Source organism: Pseudopodoces humilis, chromosome 4 (genome assembly GCF_049639895.1).
Source record: "Pseudopodoces humilis isolate 2021_Gansu_Grassland_sample_001 chromosome 4, ASM4963989v1, whole genome shotgun sequence".
Classification (NCBI taxonomy): domain Eukaryota; kingdom Metazoa; phylum Chordata; class Aves; order Passeriformes; family Paridae; genus Pseudopodoces; species Pseudopodoces humilis.
The window spans coordinates 69,292,759-69,318,943 of NC_142203.1; the positions used below are offsets into that span (position 1 = coordinate 69,292,759).

General features: G+C 45.8%; 1 protein-coding gene across 1 annotated transcript in view; it reads right to left on the reverse strand.

Annotated features, from left to right (window-relative positions):
* Positions 1–26,185, reverse strand: part of DNAI1 (dynein axonemal intermediate chain 1) — a 143,185-nt gene that overhangs the window by 5,224 nt on the left and 111,776 nt on the right. Inside the window, exon 19 of the mRNA XM_088054323.1 lies at positions 24,309–24,494. Within this exon, the coding sequence (XP_087910449.1) occupies positions 24,309–24,494 (186 nt within the window). The remainder of the gene's footprint in view (positions 1–24,308; positions 24,495–26,185) is intronic.

Here is a 26,185-nt window from a genome sequence, read left to right on the forward strand (position 1 = left end):
GAATCAGCACTGACCCATGCTAAAGCAGACACGGGTCTCAGGGCCCCAGGTGACCTGCCTTTGCTTCTTGGAAGTCACAATTTAAATTGGGTAAGTCACAGTGCTGGGACCAGCCTGTGGCTCAGCAGCACACACCTGCCAGGAAAGGCATGGGAGCAAAAGGTCAGGACATCCAACAGGCAGATGGTGCAAAGAAAATTGGATCAGACCCAGAAGGGGATGGGATTGTCACTGGAAATAAACCAGAAGGAATTGAGGAGGGCACATGGGCAGGGATCACTTCTCCTGAAATAGTGGGTAGCTGCCCACAGCACACCACAGAACTGGAAAGTTCACATACATCCATGGGAGAGGGGAGGGAATGGCTGATGGAATGGATGGGCTTTGCAGCAGCAGCAAGCCAACAGCCTGGACAAATCCATGGCCATCAGGGAGCACAGCCTGTGCATCCTCACAGCTCTGTGTCTGCTCTGCCAGGGGCTAGCTGGGACTCCACCTCCTTGCTCACCCCCACTGCAGTATCCTCTGGCCAAGCAGAAGCTGTGCATACAGCAGGAGCTGTTCCCCAAAGAACATTCCCTATTCTTGCTAACTCCAGAGCCTCAAGCAATGTCTCTTACAGACCACTAATTTAGGCACCTAAATTTAGCCATAAAAAGACCACATTTAGCATGAAAACTTCAGTGAACGGGGCCAAGCTGAGTGCAGATTTGTTTCATGGCAGTCCCCACAGCTGCTCTGAACTGGGCATTACAATGATTTGTTACCTCCTTCTGAATTTTTCCCTGTAGCAGCTGCAGAAACCCACTAAAACCATTTAAAACTGTTGGTCTTCTGTCTTTTCCATTCTCTGACACAAGTTCAAAAGAGGGATGTTGTCATGACCCTCAGTTCATCAATCATCAAATAAATGGCTTTAATAAGAAGGATAAATTTTAAAGTAATCTTAAGATTATGGGTCTGAAATGAACCTATACGCTTAACTCTATCCTGCATAGATGCTGTGATTAGGAAACATCAGTAACAGGGTCCCAAGAGGTCACACTGTGTTTTGTCAGCCTTGAGGACAATTTAGCTATGCTCTAACTGTGAGCTCTGTGTGATGTATGTGTGAGATGAAGAACTGCTTTCTTTTGCATGTCATCAGCCTTAGTCGCTGAGATGAGCCAACATCTATAGGCTCTATTCGAATAGAACAGCTTGGTGAGAAAACAAACTTTTCACAAGGTACATGGAAAAGATTTTCAGTCGTATCACTTAAGTGACTTGTACTAAGCACTGAGAAAAACCATTGTGTGCTCATTGTGTGAGGCAATTACCCTGTCCTGGTACACTGAGACCTCCTGAAGGAGTCAGAGTGGAATAAAACCCCTAAAAGCTTTTTCCTCAAGCCCAGGGAGTGCTGGTGGTGCAAACCATAAGGACAAGATAAGGATAAGGACGGAGGGAATGGGATGCCCTTTCCTTCACCCCACTGCGGGGACAGGCAGTGCGTCATCCACGCAAACCCCAGATACAGCCCTAATGGATTCAGATTTTCTGCAGTGCCATTTGGCTCATTGGGATGGGATCAATTATTCTAAGTAACTTTTAACTTTTTGGGAAGCCCTAATATTCAAAGCCTGTCTACCTGCCATGTGTTACAACAGCATGAGATGTGAAGGCTGATGGGGGCATCAGTGCCCAGTGTTTTAGCTGTGGGTTCTCTCTGACCCAAGCAGCATGGAGGAAAGAAACAAGAAGGGGATTTTAATTGAGATTGTCCATAAAACCCACTAGACAGGCAATACATTGTGTTCTAGCTCCACTTCAAATATTGCTGCAATTCCAGTGACACCCAGACACCAGATCTCAGTGTAACTTAGAAAATCCAAAAGCTGACCAGGCTTCCCTGTCTCTTGCACCCATCAAGAGGGGCCACATCTGCAGCATCTCCTCACCTGGGTGGGCATACCTGACTTAAAAGGCTTGGGCACACACAACACCCACAGCCACATACCACCCAGAGGGATAAAATCAAGGATATGCCCTGCAAAATGCAGTGACCCCAGCATTCTTAAGCTCCAGCCCTTGATTCCTGGCAGGCAGCACAGTCAGCCACCCAGCAACATTTCCTTATCACTCAGCATCTCTTTCTTTCTTTTTTTTTATTACTTCAGCTTTACTTTAGCATTTTGGCATGCCAGCTCAGTAAGCTGCTATGGATTAGAGTTTAATAAAAGCAATCAAACACGGATGTGAATATGCAGCTCCTGCAACTCTTGGGTACTGCTGTTAAATCATAGAGCATGGTGTCTCATGAGAGAACATTTGCAGTTGTATGAACAGTATATTTTAAAAAGTTGCAGTTCTTTCAATGCCTTTTTCTCCAGACACCATTGTTAACATATACATGTCCACTTTGATCACCTTTTAGATGCCTTAAGAAAGTCCAGTTGCTGTTTTTCTTTTAACACAGCACCTTCTTTAATTTTTTTTTAAATACAGTTCATAAAAGTATTTGCATAGGAAGTATATTCTTGGTTACTACTTACATGGAAGCATGTGAATATACTTCATTTTGGATAAATACAAGTACACGGGAAACCAGATTTTGCTATTATTAGAAGTAAAAATAAATGTTCTTGCTTAAAGAAGCCTCATATGAAATAACATTAAATGCCAATGGCATGAAAGATGTATTATGAGTGATACTCTTCTGTTTATGAAAGAACTCAGTCTGCAATGTAATGTCAAGCCACATTCCTCTCTTTCTGTTTCCTGCTCTCCATGACTGAACTCAGGGATAATACAGAAATTGCACTAGATATTTCAGCCATGTGAACAATTGTGTCATCTCAACAATGCATTCTCCTTGTGTATTTTTCATTTAAATCACAGAGTCAACTGGGGCAAGGCTAGGAGGGGTTAGTTCACTAATGCACTCCTGTCCATGGTGGGATGTCCATGGTGGGAGCAGCTACTCTTACATTGCTTCTGACACAACGCAAGATGCTTGTCCAGTCCTTGGGGTGCCCAGCACAACAACTGCCCCCAGCAGTGGATTGTCCCACTCTGCTCCTAATACCTGCACAGCCATTTCTTTAGAAACTCCCCAGGAGTGGTGCTGCCAACCCATCTCTTGCAGATGTCTGTCAGCATGTCCCTCTTATGCCCACTGAAACCTTCTCCATAAGTCTTTTCCTGCTGTCTTGTTACCTCAGAGCACAGCCCAAGATTTCTTTGTGAGTGCTGACCCCTCCCATCTCCCTGCTTCCAGTCTCTCAGCTAGCTGTGCTGTCCTTGCTGCTTTCCTGCTCTCATGTCCCTCAACCCCAGTACCCAAAATGGGAACAGAGGTCTACAAGATCAGATCATATTTCCTCTTCACTCCTCTGCTGCCTGTGCTCTCCAGTACATCTCTGCTCAGGCAAGTGAGACCTTTTTCTGTTCACCTCCTCAGTCAGTTATTCCAACCTCCTTTCCCTCTCCTTCTGTTTGCCTCCATCCTCACAGAAGTGTCTCCTATTTACTTCAAACTGAGTCTCCCCATTTGCCTCAGATTAAATGACTTGCACAGCTTCCCTCCACCTGCTGCAAAGGAAACAGCCAGGCAAATGATAAATGCCACACAAACACTCCCAGGCCTGGGAACCAGATCCTCTGTTAGCCTGGACAGCGTGGGACGTCACACTAAATCACATCAGCCACGACTGAGTTACGCTGCAGCATGCAAATCAGGGCTTAAAAGAGGTCAGCGAGGAGCTGAACGCAGGACAAGCACGGGAAATCCTGCAGCTAGAGCTGTTGTTCTTCCCTGGGATTTCACACAGTTACAGCAGCTGAGAAATCCCTTCCTGCCCCACAGACAGACAGGGCCCAGCTGTATCCCACCACAGCGCTGCTTTGCTCTGGGAGCTCCTGAGGATTACTGGTGTCAGTCCTCTCCTGGAATGGGCTTGGCACAGTGCTGGTCCATGCAGCATGTTTGTTGCTGCCTGTTGAGACATCTGCCCTCTGAGCCCACGTATCCTGCAGTGATGTTGAGGTTATGTCACATGCTCCCCATCCATGTACACTGACCCAGCTGCACTGGACTGTCCATAAGAATCTGAGCAGAGGGTCTGTCCATAAGAGCTGTGCAGAGAACAGGATTCATACTGATCTGACTGCAATTGCAGGGCCCAAACACTGCATATCAGCCAGAAGCAGACAAGATAAAACAGTGCATGAGAATTCTAGCAACATGCTGGGAGGCAGCTCAGGGAGTGCTCCTCTGGGGCACAGGCACCCACAAAACCACTCATTTCCTTCTGTGAGACACTGCCAACAGTGATATAGGTATATATCAGCCAGGGCTGATATGCCCTGACCTGACCAAAAGCTGCTCTGCAGGAAGGAACCCAGGATGGACCTGAGTATGGGCTCCCTGGCATGCAGTGATGGGGATGGCAACAGGGCTGGGTTGGGGATGCTCCTGTCCCACCCAGACCCAGATTACCATAGGCACCGGTGATGTGTCCCTATCCATGCCTTGCTCTGACCCTGCCACCCAGGAACAGGGGGTCTTCTGGGTCCTGTCTGGAGACAAAGATGAGGTATGCTCTGAAAAAAAAGCAGATCTAGATTCTGTGTTCATGTAAGCTGTTCAAGCAGGAGACAGCCAATTTTAACGACAATCCAGTCTTAAGACGCTGATCTGGCTCCAGCCCAAGTCTTTGTACTAAGCTCCTTGACATCCTGTTTAGAAAAGCATTATTAAATTCTAATTACTTCATGCATTTATTGCTGTTTTAATTATAACAGAAGCAGGAGAGAGAGATGGGAGCAGTAATCAACCACTTTGATACTAATACATTTTTGAAGAAGAAACTGGCCATGGGAAAACCTAATCCAATGTCATCTGTGGAAACCAGAAGAAGATATTCCTAGTGATTGTCCACACCGCCAACAGCACAGTCACAGTGTGGCCAGGAGTGGCCTCCCTAAAGTGCTCTTTGCTTTGAGAAACTGACTGGGATACTGCACCTGAATTAATTTTACATGTTTGCTGCTGTGTCTCTGTTGTACCAAAATGTAATTACTTCAGAGCCACAGACCAGTTAAACCCATCTGCTGAGCTGGCTGCTGAAACTAATGGATATTCTTTGCAACAAAGTAGTGCAAAATAGAGGCATGCTGGAAAGAAAATTATGTGGAAGTCATCAAGGTCCTTAAGGCAAGCGCTTCCCAAAGTAATCTCTCCACTGCCAAGCAAATCTCACAAGTACCAAAGATGGAACAAGGTTAACCAGCAGCTGGCACTTTCAGCAAAACAGTGCCCAAGATGGCAAAATAAATTATCTGATAAATAATTGCAAATGTAAGGACTAGACTAGACCTGTTGACAGAGTTAGCTGACACTGATGCACATCTTTAACAATAACTGGATATGTCCACTACAAAAAAATTCTTCACCAAAAAAGCTTGTCAAGCACTGGAAGAAGCTGCCCAGAGAAGTTGTGGTGTCACCAATCTGGAGGTATTTAAAAGATATGTTGACCCTCAGGGACATGGTTTAGTGATGGGCTTAGCAGTGCTGGGTTAGCAGTTGGAACTATGACATAAAATCAGTCACTGTAGTGTCACTGAAAGCCCCAAAACACCAGCAAACATGGCCTGATCCTTGCTTCGCTCTCTGTGTTGCTGGAACTAGGACAGACAGACATGGCTGGGGCAATGCTGCCAGGCAAACAGCCACCATTCCTCCTGGGGGCCCTTAAAGGAGCTACCTCCTTGATAGAGACAACAAAGATCTTGTCACATCTGGATACCACTTCTGGCTGTAGATTCCAATGGCATAGTGAGATCATCATCTCAGGAAGGGTCACTTCTTCCCAGGCTCTCTGTTTCCATTCTGATCTGAGCCCAGGCACTGAGTCCAGGTATCACCCTGGTGTGAGACCCCTGAAACTCAGATGTGTTGTCAGGCCTGGGGAGAGGTAGTAAGGACTGAGCAAGAACCTGGTGATATTTTCAGAGTGCTCAAGGTGACAACCAGAGTTGTTCCTTTCCACAAGCACAAAGGAGATGCCTAAACTTGCTTAGAGGAGTGGTGGAAGCAATTGCTTTGTAGAAATAATGCTGCCTCAAACCCTCTACAATCCACTGCTTCTCCCACAGAATAGTTAATCCTGTGAAGTTAATCATGTAAAGTGCAGGGAGATGCAGAGAGAAATACCACAGCACAATGGTTTCTCCAGGCCCTTGGCTGATCCAGCTCTTCCCCTGTCTGTGAGGGAATAGTCACCATCATTTGAGAACTGGGTGAGACACAGCCCAGCAGGGGATGAGCCCATTACACAGCTGCATCAAGAACAATCTTGGAAAGAGATGTTTTCACAGCTGGCAACCAAGCAGGAAACAAAAGGAAGACAGAAAGGAGGCACTTGTGCTCAGAAAATTAAATCTAAATTATAGTAATTATACTTGCATTAACACCCTATTTGCCATAAAGATACATAACATCCTTAGGTAAGATGCAACTGTCCTGAAGGTGAGAAGTAGGTAACTGGAGAAAGAATGCCAGCTTCATCCTAGCTCTTAAAATCCTTAAGAAGTCTGGATCATGATGAATGGTTGTTTGCAATTTAACTTCCCCAGCAACCACCTGTAAATGAGTCAGCAATCCAGCAAGAGCAGCAGAGAACCTGTAACAGAGCTGATTTATTCTAGCAATCTATTATTTCACCATAAAGAAAGGCATTGTTTTCTATATGACAATCTAGGGTTTGGATTCTATTGTGGTGTACATAATATGAGACAAATTCTCACCTCCATGATGAAATCACATCCTGTTGGAGGCATGGGATTACTGACTAAACTGGGCACATTAGCATAATTCTGAGTCCTTGGACCACAGAAACTTAATTCACATTCTGCACCTAAGCAGAATCAAGCACAGTGGAGACCAGCCCTGGCAGATGTGGCTGGTATTTTAGGGAGGTCTTCACTGAAATCACTTCGTTGATTTCAGCCCATATCCCCACGTGGAGATCTGGTATAAGGCCTTTCAAAGTCCTTGTGACCTCCATGCTGCCAGGTTCTCTCAAGACTTTATAAGTGGACTCTGCTAGATCAGCTGAAGAATGAATAAGAAAATTGAAATGCCAGTGAGGACACCAATCCACCTTCCCAAATAAATCTGCAGACTTCTCTTCAATTTCATTGCAGTTTTTTCACTGCTCCTTTCGGGTGATTTTTCAGCTGCTTACTGTTCCTGTTTCTGGCATAACTTCTGCACTCTCTGCACTGTCCTGGTTTAGCTCAGACATGCACTTGCCATTTGGCTCGCCACCAGGAGACAAATACAGAACCACAGAAGGTTCACTCAGGAGGGACAGGTAAAGCCAAGGATGGCTACAGAGGCAGGGAACAACACTCAGCCCATGTGTAATCCATGGTGTAAGAGCAGCTGTCAGTCTAGTAAATAGCCCAAATGTTTGATATTTCCTGTCATACAACAGCCAAGAGCTTGAGTGGATTTTCTGCAACACAGGCAGGCAGTTCCAAGCCAGAAGGCGCTAATTAAGAAACACTAGGTGAGTGTTAATGAAAGAAATTTTGAGAGGTGAGAGAAAGCAAAGAGGATGAACCCTTCTCACCTCCTGTCCCTGGTCCTATGTGCCATGTTCTTACTCACTGGAAAAAAAGGAGCTTTCTAGGAGGGAAAGAAATAAGACAAGGAGATGACAGTTGTGATGTATCAGTGTGTGTCTTGCTTTGAAAAGACAGGTGTCTGCTAAGGAAGGCAGAAACCTCCCTTGTAATGGAAAAATGTAAACCTCCTCCCCCCAAAATCATTATAATCCTGAAAACAAGGGGCTCTCAGGCAAAGATATGGGAATAGGAATAATAGTTCCTTGCTAAGAAAATGAAAATAAAAATGCAGTAGTACAAAAAAAGACCACAAGCCACTGACAGAGTCAGGACACAATCTGACACCCCTATTGGTCAGGGTGTTGGTAGCAGTCCAATTAAATGGTGACTGCAGTCCTCCTTGAGTGACAGATACGGTTCTGTTGAAGCGATGATCCTGTAGAAGGCTGTAGCTTTTCTCTGAAGGTCCAGTGGTCGTGTAGATTGGTCCAGTCTTCCTCTGACAATCCAGTGGAGAAAGGCTGCTTTGGTGTTCCAAGTCTGAGATTATATCCAGGTAGGAATGCTGGGCTCCTCCCCCTGGGTGGAGCATCTCACAATGGGGTGATGTAATTTTATCGGTCATGAAGTGAGGCTCAGTCGCCCATTAACAGAAGATATCCATCCCCCTGAAGGGAGGATGGGTCAAGGAGGAGGTAAAGAACACTGCCCTACCTGGTTTAAACAGCTGATAATAGAACACATACTTTTGGTTACATCTTGCATTGCAACCCAAGACAGTGTGTCTGTTTTCTGCCCTGGTGATGAAAAACAGGCCTTCACTTTCAGCTAATGGTTTCACTTACAGAAAGAGAGGCAGAAAGTAGTTTAAGGAGTGAACAGTGGTGTTCATATATCAGACTGAGTCCAGCAGAGATTACCAAGATTGTGGACAGCTGGAGGATTTGCACTGAACAGACACTAGTGCTGGACTTGTTCAGCCTATAGAAGATGTAGTTCTGAGTGACCTAACAGGCACCTGCCTGCACCCAAGTGGAGGATATTAAGAAGACAGAAATGTAGGAGTGCACAGCAGGAGAATGAGTCACAACAGCCATAAATTGAAACAGGGAAGGATTCGATGTGACATAAGAAAGTTTTTCTCCACTGTGACACTTAGTCATTGGAACAAGACTCCAGAGTGGCTGTGAGATCTCTAGCCTTGGAGTTTTTCAAAAGAAGTCTAAGTCCTGAGCAACCTTGTCTGATCTCAGGGCTGTACACTCGCTCTGAGCTGGAAGCTGGGCTAGAGATATCCCAACATCACCTCCAGCCTGAATGTGCCTGTGCCTCTGAAATCCCAGCATGTTCTTCATCACCAAGTGTAAACTGGAGGATGTCTTGCAACTCTATTATTGTTATTTGCTATCTGCTATTATGCTTTTATTGCAGACATCATTTCTAAGCAAATGTCCTCTTAAACCTTATATTGCTCATAATGTCAGTGCAGACCAATACAGCCCTCAATTCCCAGTTCCTGGTACAGAGGGGAGCAGCACCATCCTCCCAGGGTATCTAGATGCTGTGGAAGCTACACAGACCAATTCCAATGTTGGTGTCAAAGGGTAAAGAGGAGAATAAAGTCCTTCAGTGAAAAATGACAACCAGGAAGCACTGGAAAAAACCCTTGGAGAACAGAAGCCTGAGGCAGATGGTGACAGGACCAAGGAGGAGCTGGACTATGAGTCTGTGAGAGCTGGTGCCACAAGGATGAGAAAGTGGGGATTGTTTCCCCATGCCCTCCCACAAGTGGAAAAGCTGACGTAAGAGGGGAGTTTATATAATCCCAGACATGTAGGACAAGTATATGTTTTCCCACTATGCTTATATCAGTGGCAGTTAAGGGATAATATGGGTTTATTGTCAATAAATTCCCACTGTTACTGTACCACCTTGTTGTTGCTGAACGCTTGCAGTTTGATCGTTTAAAGCACAGGCTAAAAATCAAGCCATAATCAACAAAACTGAGGAGTTCAGGAGTCAGCAAATGCAGCTATGTGGCCTGTTCTGAGTTGTCATTACCCCTTTGTAAAAGCTGTGAATCTCCCACTGTAATGCTACCTGACAGCTCCCCTATCATTTCAGTAAGATCAAAAAGTGGAAGTAGGTTTTATATCTTTTTAAACCCAGAAATAATCATAATGATTCACACAGCTTTAGTCAGTAACCTGAACACAACAATTACTCTTTCTGAAGCTGAAACACAGCTTTCACTAAAAGACAAGGTGTTTTGACCTGAACGAGTTTGAGGGATGCAGACAAGCTAGTGCCATGTTAAATACATGTTCTCAAGTCCTTGTTTAATTTGGTCAGCTGCTAAATCCCATCATATCTCTGTCTGCTAATTTTAAAGAGCTTTCCTCCATTGCAAATCCCTCCCCATTTAGGTGCCTTAAGATTAAATTACTTTTTATTAAAATATATTTAGAGATTATATAGAATTGTATTATATATTATATGATATTTGATATATGCATACAATATAGAATATAATTGTATTACATACATAATCTTAGATTACACTTTTTAAATTATAAGTTATAAAGTTTAATTTACTTGCAAGGTCCTCAAAACCTCCTTGAAGTTATGTTTTCTAGGCCTTATGTCAACCATCTTGGTCCTTCAAGACTTACTTTCTATTTTCTTATCAATCAATCAATCAATCAATCAGTCAATCCCCTCCACTGCAGAGTCAACCTTGGATGTGTGCAGAGACCCCTTCCTAGTTACATTTAAAGTTCTGCTGGTCCCAGCTCTTTTTAACAGAATCCACACAGGTGTTTTGTAGTGCTTCTTCTTTCAAGCAGGGTGTTTATTTTCCAGAGAAAAGTCCATGTTCAACCATTCTTTGAGGCATAAGTAGTGTCTTGACAAAGGTTTACCACAGGTCTGAGCCAAGCAGCAATTGTCAAGTAAGGCTGAAAGCCCATGGAGTAATATGTGTCTAAGGGAGTGTAGTAGTGTTTAAGAGATCTCATGTTGATAGACAAGCAATTCTTTCTAAAGCAAGGGAAACAGGCCAGCTGCAAGGTTTCAGTTTCCTCCAAGTCCTTCGACCACATCACGTAATGCGTGGCTTTTCTGTAGCACCTCCCAGCCCGATCCACACCAGCCTTTCAAAAACCTGGGGTTACTCCCTCAGGGAGAGGCAAGGACAAGGTGCACTCAGAGGTTTAACTAAAGCCTGCAGAAAGACAAGCACAGGCTGTGAAGCACAGACACAAAGGCTGTACCTCTCCAGTGAACCCCTGCCAGTGGCTTAAAGCCAGGTAAGGGACAGGGATAGAGAGAAAGGGAGATACTAATTGCCTTGGCTTGTTAACCCCTGCTCAGCCTGTTAACCTCTGCCACGCCATCTTCCTTTGCAAGTAGGCAGTGATGATGCCCCATTCCTTGCTGCTTTTCTAAGTCAGAGCTCAGACTAACCTTGACTTGAAATGCAGGCCTGATTGATTGCAGAAGACTTTGCCTACCACCCAGGCATCTGAAAAATCATGGCTGGCAGCATATCCCTGGCTATGAGAAGGGTAAGAGCACTCTGAAGAATGAAATTTCCCCACACAGCATGGTGCAAACAACTTGGAGTTTCCCCTGTCACTGCAGAAGGGATGGCAGATCCTTCTTCAAGTCTGTATACCCCACAGCCAGTCAGGATTTCCATCTCTGGGCACTGCATGTTAGGCTCAAGCTACTCCAGCCTCTCCTGGTTGCAGAGGCGGGACCCACATCCCTCTCTTTTGCTGGTGCTTTAGGCTGCAAAACCCCGTAAGTCTGAGCTGAGTGAGACAGCTCCTTTGGCCTTGTGGCAGCAGACAAGAAGAGGTTTCTCAGGGTGGGTTTCCCTTTCACTTGTGCAGCCTAACTTTTTCAGCCCTCAGGTTGCAGGAGTCATTTGGTCTGCAGTGTTTTTACAGCACAGCTTTTAAAGCACAGCTTTTCTTCTTGAACAGGCAGTTCTAACTGAAACCAAATGCATCAGCTTTTTGTTCAGTTGTGTTACAAACTCAAACCAAGAGGCAAAACCTGGCATGGTTTTTTTGTTTGGTTTTTTGTTTGGTTTTTTTGGGTTTTTTTGCCATTGACATGAAATAAACAAAATTATTAATTTCCTGCACACCCACTGAATGTCCATCGGTTGGCCAGGCCAGATAAAATGACAGCCTTTGAGTTAATTTCCCTGGCCTAGCATGTTGCTTCAGTGCAGATCAAAGAGGAAACCTAATCCTGGAGAGGAATGAGCATCCTCCAGTCTCACAGCTGCATTTGCAAAGTAGTTTCTGGTCATTCTTGTGTCTGACTGTTTTGGTGTCTTACTTCTGACAGCAAGTCTATGTAATCATCAAAAAGTCAAATGAGGCAAAGAAATAAGAAAGCAGTAAATGAGCAGTGCTGATATTCATGCTTCCTCCTGTGCTTCTGGGAAGGCTCCTTTCCCCTCTCCTCAGGATATCAGAGCAAACACCAGCAACCAAGTGGAGAGATTTCTGCTCTAGCTGAGCAGGGTTAGTTTGCACCCAGACACAGGCTTGCAGGGAAAGGCAATGACTTTTATTAACTCAAATAATACATATCTGGAGAATAAAATACCAGCTTTAGGGCAAAAGCACTTCTCTTCCTAGGAATTCCTATTTGCATAATAAAGTGCTATCTGTACCCACATACTTTGACTTGATTACTGTGTATGAGACCGTCCTGACCACAACAGCCCCAGCCCCTTGGGAAGGGCAGCAGTTACCACACCTGATCAACCTAACAGCCTTAATCTAATGCATTTCCTGGGGGAATTTCAGGGGATGATAGGGATCAGGAAGCTGAAAAAGATAAATGCAGCAACTATCCAGAAAGAAAACAATTCAGCTTAATCTCATTTTTTCAGAAGATGAGTGGGAAAAGTCAACAACATGTAAGTGCCTGAAATGCATCATTACTAATGTGAATTTGCACTAAAGAAGTCATGCTGCACCAATCTGAGTTCTTTTTGCAGCAGTGCAATACACCTTGTGGACAGGAAAGGCAGAGAAGTCATTAACCATGACCTCGGGAAGACTTTGCCATTGTCTCTCGATATTCTGATCCTGAAGTGAGACAATAGATCTACATAAAGTGAATAGAAACTGGTAAGACCCAGCTGAATACTTGTACCCAGAGCTGTCAGCACTGAGATGTGTGTAACTCTCACAGCTCCGTGGTGTGGTGGGGGTCTGGTCAGAGTTTCTGTTAGTGCTTGGATAGTGGGACAGACGGAAAGGCTGCAGGTGTCCAGGAAGGCAGGACTGGAATTTGAAATTACTTTGCTGGACCAGAAATATGATCTGGAAAACCAGCATGTGAATTAGCAAGGACAAATACAAGATACTGTGAGTGAGCAGGGACGATCCCCAGCACAAATACAGGATTGTGGGGAGGGAGTGCCATCAGGGTTGGAGTTAGAGGGAAAATCACCTGGATGGGACCTGGCACACCTGTGAAGCAGTAGAACAGCCAGCTCTGTCACTGCAGAGGAATGGGAGCATCAAGGGCAGGCATGGGAAAGAATCCCTTTGTGCTGGGCAGGGCAGCACCCCCAGGACACGGCGCAGCAAGGGCACAGTTCATGGAAGGTGGTCTGGGGGACAAGAAGAATACTTCAGCCCAACAGGTGGAAAAACATGACATTGTCCTGGCAGAAGAGGTACCTGCACTGTCCAGGCCCTGTGAGGGGTGAGGAGCTCAGGCACAAGCTAGATTGAGAGCAGTGGGATCACTGGCAGCTCCCTGGTGAGATATGGGAGTAGAGGAGACCAGGGGATATTTGCCCTAAGACAGCCTCACACGGTCGGTGCCTGGCACTCCTCACAAAATCAGTCAGTGAATTGGAGCAGAACAGTTTCCCTCCAGGAGAACCTCAGAGATGCTTTGATTGTAGCCATCACTGCATCTCATACAGCCAGCAGGACTGCAAGTCAGACCCTCTTCTCCTCTGCTTCACAGGGCTCTTCCTTTTCTCCACAGGATAAAAATAATCCTCTTGCGTCAGTTCCATCTCTGTGAGCAGTGAGACATTTTATTCACTGGCGATTCCTTCCCTTCTCTCATTTAAACAATTCTGCAATGAGCCCATCAAATTAACTTGTGCAAGGGATGTTTATTTGCCCTGCCTGCAGGTGCAGGTGTCTCCATTTCTTTTATTTTGGAGGAGGCTGGTAGGCAGCACAAGTGTGAGCTGGGGAGGAGCTTGGGAAGGGCTGGAAGCAGCATGGTTGTTTTGATCAGGGCATGCACGGGCATGAAGGTCTTCAGATGGGTGCACCCAGAGTTACAAAACCCACAGGTGAAGTCTGCAAGTGAAGGGCCTTTCACAGCAATGCAATTTGGAAAGTGTTTTACAATGGCACAGACAGAATCTCCCAGGCAGGGAGCTGCCCTCCGTGTCTCCACAGGCAGCCTCAGCCCTTTCCAGCCCAGGCCGGCTGTTTGGGGAAGGCTGTGTCAGGCTCTGGCAGAGGCTCAGGAGGAGTTACAGGAATGTGCCAGATATCAAACTGTTTCTTTGGCCCTCATAGCTGCATTTCTTCCTATTCCATGTCATGACAAATTTCCTGCACTTGTCACTGCAGCAAATACCACCAGGCTCTGCAATAAGGAACACTGTCCCAGAGTTCCCAGTTGATGCCCAGGGACAAGATATCACAGAATTACAGAACCTTAAGGGGTTGGAAAAAGACCACCCAGTGCTAACCCCCATATTGCCATGGGCAAGGACACATCCCACTAGACTAGGCTGCTTAAGGCATTATCCAACCTGGCTTTGAACACTGCCTGGGTTGTGGCATCCCTAGGCAACCTGCCCTGTGGTGTAACCAGCCTCACAGCAAAAGAATTCTTCCTAATAGCTAACCTAAATTTCTCCTCTCAATTTGTATCCATTCTCCTCGTAGAGCTCGAAGAAGAGTAAAAGCTCACCTTCTTCAAGCTCTGGGGCATTACTGGGCTCTGTGAGGCAAGGCAAAAACATGATAGGAATGGGTCTTGCAAATGAAGAACAGTGTCCTGTTCTCCATCCCTGCTGAGTGAGCTCTCAAGTATTCAAAACACTACACAACCATGAGCTGGGGAGAATCAGCTAAATTTCTCCACCTTAGTTTCTCCATTTCATGACCAGTGGATGGCATGGCAAACAGAGGCCAAATCTACACTTCTGGCCAGGTCACCCACAGGATGCCTGCTCCTTCCTATTTGTACCATGATCCAGCTTCTCATCCTTTGATTCATACCACTGCCACCTCTTCCCTCTGCCCCTAGCTCCACTTCCTAATTTTCTTCAGTTTTCCAGTGACCTGGCTGGCTCAGCTTGAAATCTTGTGCTCAATAGTCTGTGACATCCAAATGTCAGGCAGAAGGCAGAAGAGCCTTCCAGGACATGGGCCCTGGTGGGACACAGCTGTCCATCACTGCACCCCAAGTGTAGCTCCACTTCTGGATGTGTCCCAAAAGCACTCAGCAGGAGGGAAGCACAGAGAAGAGGCTACAGGAGAGAGGCTAGATTCATGGTGCCTATGGACAAATGTCACTTGGCTACTGTGGCTCCAAGGGAGATGGGTGTCTTCATCCTACTCAACATGGAGAGGAGATGCATCTCATCCAAGGAGATGCAGAGGCCAGGACCATGGCTGGGTATCTCAGACCCCAGGCACTGCTTTGCACCTTGTCCTCATTATAAGCCATCACTTTGTCCTTCAAACACACCCAGTGGCTCAGGGGGTGAGCTAACAAGCTTTTCTCCTTCATTCCCCTGTGCAGAGCCAGTGCTTAGGAATACCTCCACTCCCCAAGAGCTGCTTGGGGCTCTCTGGCATAAAATCAGCTCACCCTCAGATGACCTGGAGGATAAGCATCCACATTACCTCCTTCATCAGGCCACTCTAATCAGTTCTGGCAGGGGGGCTGAACAATGAATTTTCTCTGCAGGGCAGGTTGCTGGCTGGAAGTTCTGCACTCACACCCAGCCATTACTGGAAGAATGAGTCTCCCAAAAAGCCTCCATTGCTGGCTCTGCCAAAGCCATGCATTGCAAACAGCTTGTTCCCCTAGGGGTCCCTCTGCCTTTGTACTGGGGCTATTATTGAGGCAAAGAACTGGTGATTCTCAGGATTTCCCAATTTCCTGTATGGGATTTAAGTCAACTGCAGAGAAACAAATGCACAGAGGACAAATAAAGAAACAGGAACAGCAGGTGAGCCAAGCAGATCCTCTGAGGTTGAGCAGTGCCTCACTTGCCATAATATTGCTCTCTGCTTTCTGCCAAGACACTGAAGAAAGCTGAGGCTCCAGCTCAGAGAGGAACTGTGCAAGCTGAACAGGCATATCCAGGCAATCTCAGATCTAACCAAAATGAAAGTCCTTTGAAAACATAAGTCAAGATTCCTTATTATGCATTAGGCATTTTCCAGGATAGGCAGCAATGGGCACTTCAGGCTGCAGAGGAGCAAAGTCCAGACTGCTGGGGCTTGGGGAGCTCTAGGATGGCAGACACCAAAGAACAGACACAATCTGTGCACAAAGGAAGAGGATGCAAAGCCTGCAGATAAAACAGTGCTTGTAGCAACATAACAGCACCAATGTGGAGAAATAAAAGGGAAGATGTAAACAAGGCACAACTAGAAACCAATTTTGCTCAGCCAAATTGAGATCTCAGTTACTGAGGACAGCAAATCCAAGGACACACACCAGATTTATGCCTAAGTCTTGACTATTACTGATCATAAAACCAAATCCCCCTAGCATTTTTCTCCAAACTTCTAGTATTGCAAAATGGAGCAGTCTCACATCACTTTCAAACATAGGCAACCCTTTTTATTATACCTTTATTAGATCTTCAAAGACAAAACTAAAAAGTCAAAGCCAGTCCTCTTGGCTTTGTCAGTATCCCCTTAACAGCACACAGCACCTCACAGAATGAGATTTGCACTTTAGAAATTATTCATAAGTACTATGGATTTTTTGTAAAATGGGACCTTTTCTTGCTTCAGTTGCCAATGTTTTCATTTAACGTACTAAACGCATTTCATCCTGACCACTGGGAATTTACTCCAGCTTAAAATAACTTGTAAATATGCTGATGTTTTCTCTCCAACAACTGCCAAACACAGCAGCCACAGAAAGGGATATTACATAACAAAAGAAGGTTGAAGATGTGGCCAGGAACAGTAAAAGGAAGAAAAATTCCAGCTCTTGACCTTGGGGTTCAACAATGCTTCTGCTACATAGAGCTGTCTTCTCCCTTCACATACATTCATGCATCCCAAAAATTATTTCACCAAAAGCAAAGAAAATAGATTTAATGAGATTATTCAAGTCCTGTCGATCTGCCCCTGCTTTTTCTGGTTAGCTCTCCAAACAGGGTGAGTATCTAAGGTTGCCACACCTCTGTTCAGGATCCAGAACCGTTTGTAATGGTGGTGCAACACTCTTGGACATCTGGATTTATGCCCAGTGGCTGTGCCCAGGGTGACCAGGTAATGTCCAAAGGTTTCAGTTTTGCCCAGGAACTGTAGCCTGCTGGCACATGGACCATCTCATTTCCCAAGTAACAGCTTTCCAGGCTTAGACAGTCCCTTCACTTTATTTCAGGCTATGCTAGACTGGGAGGAACCTGATGTGGGACTGGAGAGAGAAGAGATCCTGTGGGGAGGCAAAGTTCTTCCTGCTGATGGCTTTCCTAGCACAGTGCCAGGGCAGGAAATCGTGGAAGGGAAGGAGGAGGCAGAAGGGGCACAGGAGCCTGCTTTTGCCAGTATTCCCTTTGGTGGTTGTTGATTTACAGTTATGAGTCACACGTCCGTGTGGCAAAACAGCCGCAGGTCACAAGCAACGCTGCTTGCACCCTGGCAAGCTCCACACCAGCGGCACAGCCTCTTGCTGGGACCTGCATGCTCTGAACAGAGACTGTCACAGCAACCACCTCCAGAGCTTCCTGCTCCAAGGAAGGCTCAGAGCCACCTGTCTGTACAAGTCTTCAACCTGCTCTTCTTGAAGGCCTCCAGCCCTCGGATTCCTTCCCATACCAAAGAATATATACCAGTACGTATATCCTTATACGGCCTACAAAAGTGGCACAGAAAGCTGTGAACAGTCACACACAGTCCCTGGATACACCCCATGTTCCTCAGCTCTCCCCCTAACAGTACAGAGAGCAGCTACTTGCAACTAGACTAAGTAACGGGGGAGGGACTGAAAAGAAACCAAAAAAGCATTTTCAAATTTCAGAGTAAGCCATCAAGCTGCAGGTCAGTTTTTATGAGATCCAAGCTCATTTGTATGTGCTTCCTTATCCAGAGGCCAAGCTGGCTCTGGAGGAGGCAATCCTCATGAAGGCAGGGCACAGCAGCACACCAAATTCCTCCAGCACTGCTTGTGCTTTGTGCTTCTGGGTCACTGAGCAATTAGCCAATTCTGAAGAGACACAGAAAATCAGCCATGGCTCGAGCAGCACAGAAGGCATTGAGAGAGAAACATTTGCATGAAAACAGAGGGACTAAGAATTACACCGCTAAAAGAGCAAAACTTGACCTGTTTGGAGAGGAGAGACAAGTGCTTTTCTCTCAGGCAGAATGAGAGCTGCTGGGTTAGAAAATTTAGGGACAAAATATACTTACCTCAGTATTAAAACAGCTCAGCAGTCCAGGACTGACTGACCTTGGAGAATGGATCTAATCCATAGCTTCCTTCCTTAAATACAGTCATATGTTCAGATGGACTGTACATGTTGGGACAGGAGGGAGTTCAAGTTTGTATTTCTGTATTTACATGCTGGTTGCTTGATCCCTTACACTTCCCACAGCTACAGGAAAACACTTAAGAACAGAAACAACCTCCTGATCCTTTACTCCTTTAAGTTACTCCCTGTCACTCTACATGACAGCAACACAAGGCTACAAAGCAGTTCATGATCAAGCATCCCACTCTCTATTTACAGTGTTTCAGCCTCGTACCTGCTCTGAATATCAGCTGCATCTCACTGAAACTGGGAACAGGAAACCAAGGTCCCTTCCTGAGAGCACTTGTGTGCAGTGGGTGCTGCTGGGGAGTGTGAAAGAGGAAGAAACCTCAGGTCCCAGGAAACCTCTGTGCTGGGATACAGTGCTGGGGAGGGGGATAGGTTGAAGAGGAGATTTCAGCCACTCTCCTATAGTCTCCTTTAAAACTTTGGACACTTCCACCAACCTTCTCCAAATCCCCTTCCCTCTTTCATCTCCTTAAAATCTAAACATCCTCCCATGGTTCATCACAGTTCCCAAATCACTCCCAGACCCTGCCATCAGCTATGGCCAAAAAGCCACAGTGCTTCAAGAAGCTCCTTCCTTGACTGAACAGCCTTGGGCTGGATCTGGCCGAGGGTAAAATCGTCAGGGCTGCAAAGATGCAATGAGTCACGAAGTCCAGAGGTGACACTGATAAGGCACAGAGAGGGCAGAGCAACTGCCCAGCATGTGCACATGGACATGAAGGCTCAGAGCCAGCCCATGCCCCTCACTTGTTCCCACATTACAAGCTGCTCACAGGTACACAGCATCAGACCCACAGGTGTGTGCCTGCAGCTCCTGAACATGCATAGTCCTGGCATTGTGTCCTGGTGTGGGCAAGCAGCTGTGTTCCCCTTCCCACTCCACACTGGCCATGCTAGACCCAGTCAATCAGGATTTATTGCCTGGGAAGAAATTCAGCTGTTACCAAGAAACAGAAAAAGAGATGCTTTGCATGTGAAGAAAACAGTAGCAGGAACAGAAACGGAGATAATAATCCAAGATAAATATCCAAGACAAGCATCAGGCCAAGAAGTTGTCTGCCTCCCTGGCACTCATATTGGGTACTGGCCAAGAAATCTGCCTTAGCCTCAGCAAATTCTGTATTACAGCCTTTCTTTGATCTGCTTTCTCTTCTATTCCTACTCTGCTGTGCTCTCCTAAAATTTCTAAAAAACACTGCACAATGTTTTTTTACTATCTTCTGCTTACTTTTGGCATTGGCAGAGGTTAAGCCAGGCTACTTTAGCAGTTTTTAAAAAACAAACCAAAGCCTATGAGAAGCTACATTCTTCTGACTGTGATGACAAAATGCTTTAATTTCTTCCAACCCTCAAATGAAACTCAGAAGGCTCACTAATTAAACAGCTCTGCCCCAAACTGATTCTTCTTACAGCAATGCTTCCCTGGGGTGAACTCAACCACCAAGGTCGTTACAAATTAGAAATGATACTTTATTAGTTAAACAATTCCTGCCTGACATCCGCTGCAATATTTAAAGAGCGCTTGGAGTCTAAAAGTGGCTTGGATGACAGCAGAGAGTCACTTGTTCCTACTGCTGCATCTTAAAATACTGCAGGCATTTCTGTCCCCCCACTTCTGAGCAGAAGGACCCAAACTAGTGTCACCTTATGGAAATAAATACAGCTTGGGGCAAGGGGATGTCTCTGTCCTTCCCCAGAGACTTCATACTGTGGAGGTAGGGAGAGATCCAGGACTCAAATCTGCACAGCACAGCACAGCCACATGGACACCCACTGTGCTTGACATCCCTTGTACACAGGACTCCTGTGCCCTCTGTGTGACCTTGACACAAGTGCCTGATGGGTGGCAGCGATTCTGTCCCCAGCTCCCTCTCAACAAAAAAAATCTACCTTTTCCCATCAGCCACTATTAGTTTAGGATGCCAAAACTCACAAGGAATTGTAGGCTTTTTTAAAAGATTTTACTGTGTTTCTTCATGAAAGTCACTTCTGAAAACACCACCTGAGTGCTTTCAAGAAGTTCCCCCCTTGGCATATTTGTTCTGCCAAGTGTTCATAAATGAAACTGTGCTAATGTAGCTGACAGCAAAACTCAGAGTATTAAATAACACTTCTTAAAGATCCCCAAGTGTTTTACAAACATGAATTAATTAAGCTGCAGGCCAACCCTGTGAATTATTTAGAGATCTCGAACCTTCCCTTCTTGCTCAAGGACATGAAGAGAGGAAAGGACCAAGGTCTGATGAGAATGAAAGCATCCTTATCATCCCCATTTCCATTTATCCACCACACCAGCTTTAACTAACAGCCAAAACTCAATAAACTCAGAATGGCTGAAATCTCACCAGGTTGATTCAGTCACTTTTTGTAAGCTCCATCTTGCAAGCCCAGCAATAGCCAAGGAATCTGCAGAACATGGAGCAGACACCATTGTGTCTGTTTTTAGGGGAAGCATGGGGTTTGGAATGATATGGCTATTAACAGTTCTCTCAAAACAGGTTGATTTGTCTGCAAGTTTTACCTGTCAAAAGCAATTGTCCCAGCTCTTTTGAGAAGGCAACCCCCTGTGGCATCAGTGTGAAACAGAGGGGTAGTGGGACATGGATGAGCGCCCCTGACTGCCCTGTTCCTTTGGCACCCTGGGTTCTTCCAGAATTCACCAAAAGCTCTGGAACAGTTCTTTCTATCTCCAAAGTAGCTGAGCTCCCAGATACTGGGATTGGTATGAAGGCCCCAACCTTCAGAAACAGTGGCTGTGGTTTGTCCACTTGGTTGTCAGTTTTCCCCACTGGGCTCTGAGAGGATCAAGTGGCAAAGAGAACAGCCTGGGATACCCAGGTACTGAGCCAGGCATGGACAGGCTTTTCTATCTGCAAAGAGGCAGCTGGGATGTCATGACTCCTCTGCACACTTTTGGACATTCTCTACTTACAGAAATCTGTGGAAGTTCTGTGACTGTCAACTCCAGCCTGGGAAATCCCAGAAAAGAGGGAAAAGTTGAGTAATTTTACAGAGGAAAGCTGGTTGCACAGGGTAAGGGTGTAAAGAGCACACTGAGTTGATCTTTAGAGGAACCTGGATCAATACTCTGGAAGTACATCTGGCTTCCTACTGTGACATGATATTCTTGCAAACACGGCTGGAGGCCTGCTGCTAAGGACTCAAAGGCTGGTGCTGGCAAAGGAAGGAGACAGACAGGAGCACACACCAGATGGCACATCCTGTTCTGACAGGGCTTGATCTCCCTCTGCTAAAACATTCTCTTCCATCAGGTAAATATCCTCACCACTTGTTCACTTATGGCATGGAGCAGGTTAGGCCAGGTCCATCACTTTGCCACCACACTACACATCACCTGTTTTAAGTCCTTGTATCTTTCAGGCTGGCTGCAGTCAAGGAACCTGCACACATAACCAGTCATGCCTGAACATCCCTCCTTCCTCTCCACATGTGTGGGAAGGTTTTAGTTCAGTACTCAGTGTCCCTTCAAGCCTAACCAGGCCAGCAGAAGACAGATAGTTTAATAACATCAGAGCAGCAAAGTCCATTTCCATCCCATTTAATGTTGCGTGGGATGTAGTTACATGTTGGTTTACGGTCAGCAGTAAGCTTTGGAGTTACTCCTAAACTCACAGTTTAAATTGCTTTGTCAACACCACTTGCCTTTAAAGGTGGTCAGCAAAGAGAAATTACAACATTCATAACTGCATGGAAGGCTGCTGCTGGCCACCAGGAGCAAGAGGAGACATTTGAATTCACACCTGAAGGATGGGATGCTATGCAGAGGGACTGGACAAGCTCAAGGAGTGGGTCCATGGGAACATCATAAAGTTCAAGGCCAAGTGCTGGTGCTGCACCTGGGTGAGAACAGCCCCCGGTATCAGCACAGGCTGGGCATGAACAGACCCAGAGCAGCCCTGCCCAGAAGGACCTGGGGGTGCTGGTGGGTGAGAGGCTGGACATGGCCCGGCCATGGCACTCACAGCCCAGAGAGCCAAACGTGTCCTGGGCTGCATCCAGAGCCCCGTGGGCAGCAGGGGAGGGAGGGGATTCTGCCCCTCTGCTCTGCTCTGCTGAGACCCAGCTGGAGCATCCAGAGCTGGGGTCCCTGCACAGGAGGGACAGGGACCTGCTGGAGTGAGCCCAGAGGAGGCCACCAAGATTATCAGAGGGGTGAAGCATCTCTCCTATGAGGAAAGGCTGAGAGAATTGGGTATTTTCCAGACTGGAAAAGAGAAACCTAAGGGGTGACCTAATTGTGGCTTTCCAGTACCTGAAGAGAGCCCACAAGAGAAACGGAGAGGGACTTTTTACAAGATGTGCAGTGACAGAATAAGGGTGAATGGCTCCAAACTGACAGTGAGTAAGTTTATATTAGATATTAGGAAAAAATTCTCTACTGTGAGGGTGGTGACCACTGGAAGGTTTTCCAGAGAAGTTGTGGATGCCACATCACTTGGAAGTGCTCAGTGCCAGGCTGGACAGAGTTCTGAGCAACCCAGTCTAGTGGAACACGAGGGCAGGGGTTTAGAACAAGATCGTCTTCAAGGTCTCTTCCAACCCAAATCATTCCATGATTGTGGCCCACAGTGCAGTGTTGCTGAGTGCTGGTCAGTCCACAGCTGAGGTGAAGAGGAGAGCAGCCACATTTTTGTGTGTGTGACTCCCCTCCACTGTTTAAGCCCTTGTGCAGGAAGGGTCCATGGCAGACACTGTGCCTACCATGCCCAGGAAGGACTCATAAAGCACCAGAGAAACTTATTCTGAGTCAACCTAATGACATCCTGGAGAGCTTTGACAGTCTCAGGCTGAAGTTTAGTTGGAAATAGAAAAGTATGAAGCATATGAGAGATTGTTCTCCACAGCTTCCACAACTCGGTCCCAAACAAATTGCCATACTATTGTTTTCTATGCCCTCTCTGACAGGGAAGATTCACATTTCCAGTGGCAGCCAGCTGAAGGAACCTTTTAAAAATCATTCTGAAGACTCTGGAGTGACACTAGTGTGATTAGTTCCTGGCCAAAGACCTTGCCTAATACAGCAGATTAGTAGAGTATATAAAACATTTGGGAGTACATAAATAAAAGATGATCATCTTGAGAGATTGCTTTCTTGGATCAGTTCTAAAAAGCCTGTAACTGAAAGACTCCACTTAACATGAGACAACTGGATATGAGAATTACAAGGGCGTAAAAGGACATTGCATATACAGCCATTCAACTCACAGCTGGATGAAGACCAGAAGGAAAATTCAGTAATAGATCCATGTAAGAGATGTTATCATCCTTCACAATTTTCCCTCATGGATGCATTAAAAGAAACCTTCACCAACCCACAGAGGCACATGTATCTCCTTGCTGAGACAAGGATCCCAAGTCTCCTTACATACTAAAGATATTGCTTGCTCATTTACAGGAAAGTTGACAGGCTCTGATGCAGGAGCACAGGAAGACAGGCAGCATGGTTTCTGTGGGAGAACTTGAGCAAGAGCCGAGTTCTCCTTTACTTGATTTCAAGTAAATCGATTTCAATTTTAAACTTGATTTTTATTTGGTTTGCAAATAAAACCCAAAACTCAGAAAATATGTGAACTTTGGGAAACGAAAGAACATCTGTAGAGCTTCTGGACCAGAGGTTGTCTGGACCATGGTGACAACTGAGGACAGCAAACCCCCTTCCCACCAGTCCCCACTCCTCATCAGGAGCAAACTGAGTCCTCTTGCTCAAACAGGAACAGACACAAAGATTTAACATCCCAGACATCCTACCCAAAAGGCTTGAGGTAATTGTAAGGAGCTTTGCAAACACCGTGGCATGGAAGGAGAGGGGACAGTGACAAGGCCTGAAGAGACCTTCTGTGGTTGGGGGAATGCAGCTTGTCCTTACCTTGGGCTTCTTGCGCAGATTGGGAGAGAGCTTCAAGCAGGTGATGAGGCCTCTTTCATCTCCAACAATGATAATAGGGTAGACAGGATTAAACTGGACATGTGTTGTTTTATTTTTCTTCCTGGTCACCACTAGCTGGGTGCAGAGAGGTTCAAGCTTATTAATGTTGAGATCAAACACATGGGCCTGGGGGAAAAAAAAGCAAAGAACACAAAAGGGATTAATTACCCAAAAACATCTCTCAGTGACAGAATGATGGCTGGAGAAATCAGAACGAAAAGGTTCTGTTGAAATAACGTCCCAGCCACAGCACACAATTACCATCTGTGCTCAGGGATGTGGTCTTCTTTTAAGTAACCAGTGTGCAGAAGTCAGATGCTGCTTCTGAGCAACTGCCCCCACTCTTGCAGGGGCTCATGGACAGAGAACCACTTCCCTGCTGTGGGTGCAAGCCTTGGCAAGGCTCCAGCTGATTTGGGCTGGAGAAGGCTCAGAGCCAGCACTGCTAACCCCACAGACCTTAATCTCCCTTCTCAGTGCAAGTAATGAGACAAATAGGTGTTGAATCAGAGTCTAACACAGATTGATGCCCAAAATAGGGAATGGTGTCGTAAGTTCTGATTAGTGCTTATTACAGAGCTCTCTAACATTTTCAGCTTAATAATAACAATAGTAAAGACACAAACCAGTAGGTAATGGGGAAGTGATGGGAACAGCTGTAGTATGATTAAAATGTACCCTGGGGTAATGCCAGAGAAGCACAGGACAGCTTGGCAGCTCACTCCAGCCCAGACACTACATCTGCACATGTCCTTCTCTCACAATGTCAGGAAAAGAGCCAGGTAAAGATAAGCCCAACAGGAAAGGAGAGGATGGAGGGAGAGAGGCCCAAGGACCCACTCAGGCAGGAGTCCCACTGGCATGGACTTCAGACCTCTGGCCCAGTGACACAGACCTGCCACATCCACAGCTGCACAATAATGCACATTTCTTTGTGCAGATGAAAGAGTGGCAGTTACTCAAGAAAATGAATTAACCTAACATTATCTCTCAATAATTGCAATTAACTCCAGTTACTGTTACAGACTTCAAAGGCTAATAAAACATGATGTGCGTCTCTTACCCAGGGCTGAGGTGAGCCATTTCCAGCACCCTGGAATTCCACCTGGTATCCACCATGAAGACTTTCAGCCTTATGTTTCTCTTCCCTTTTCTGTCTTCAGAAAAATTAGGAAGGGAATGCTTTATGCTAACAAGTATAGTGGGAATATAGAGGAAATTAGAACTGAACTACTTGTAAACCTCCTTCCAGCTGTGTCTTGTTTACCAGCACTTTAGAGACAAAGGAAACATGTAATTTCAACAATATGCCATGCTGACAATTTGAATCTAGGAATTATCTGAAATCAGACAATGCTACACTATAAAAGCTTATTCCAAAGAGTGTGGAAGGTATCAAATCACTACATGTACTTTCCCCTTACACACCAAGGATTCAGTGAATTTTATGAGTCCTTTTATAGCATAGAGCTGAGCCATGTGCAAGCACATGTCCCAGGCAGTCCCATGAGCTGCTGTGTCTTCACAGGACTAAAAGTCTAGCAATTTGTGATGTCCTTGGTCTGAGTGGGAGAACAAAGGTCTTACAGATGCAAAAAAACAAGAGGAACACTGCCTCCAGACAGAAGTAAAATAAAATGGGAAAGTGCTTGAAAAGTGGACAGTATCCATGACAGTACAACTCAAGAAGGGAATACAAAGTATCAGCCACAGACAAGGATTTGCAGTTTGGAGAGCCCTTCCCCAGTCAGCAGAAGCATAGGTGAAAGCACTGAAGCATTTTTATTTGTTCAAATTACTAGATGCCAGCATTACAT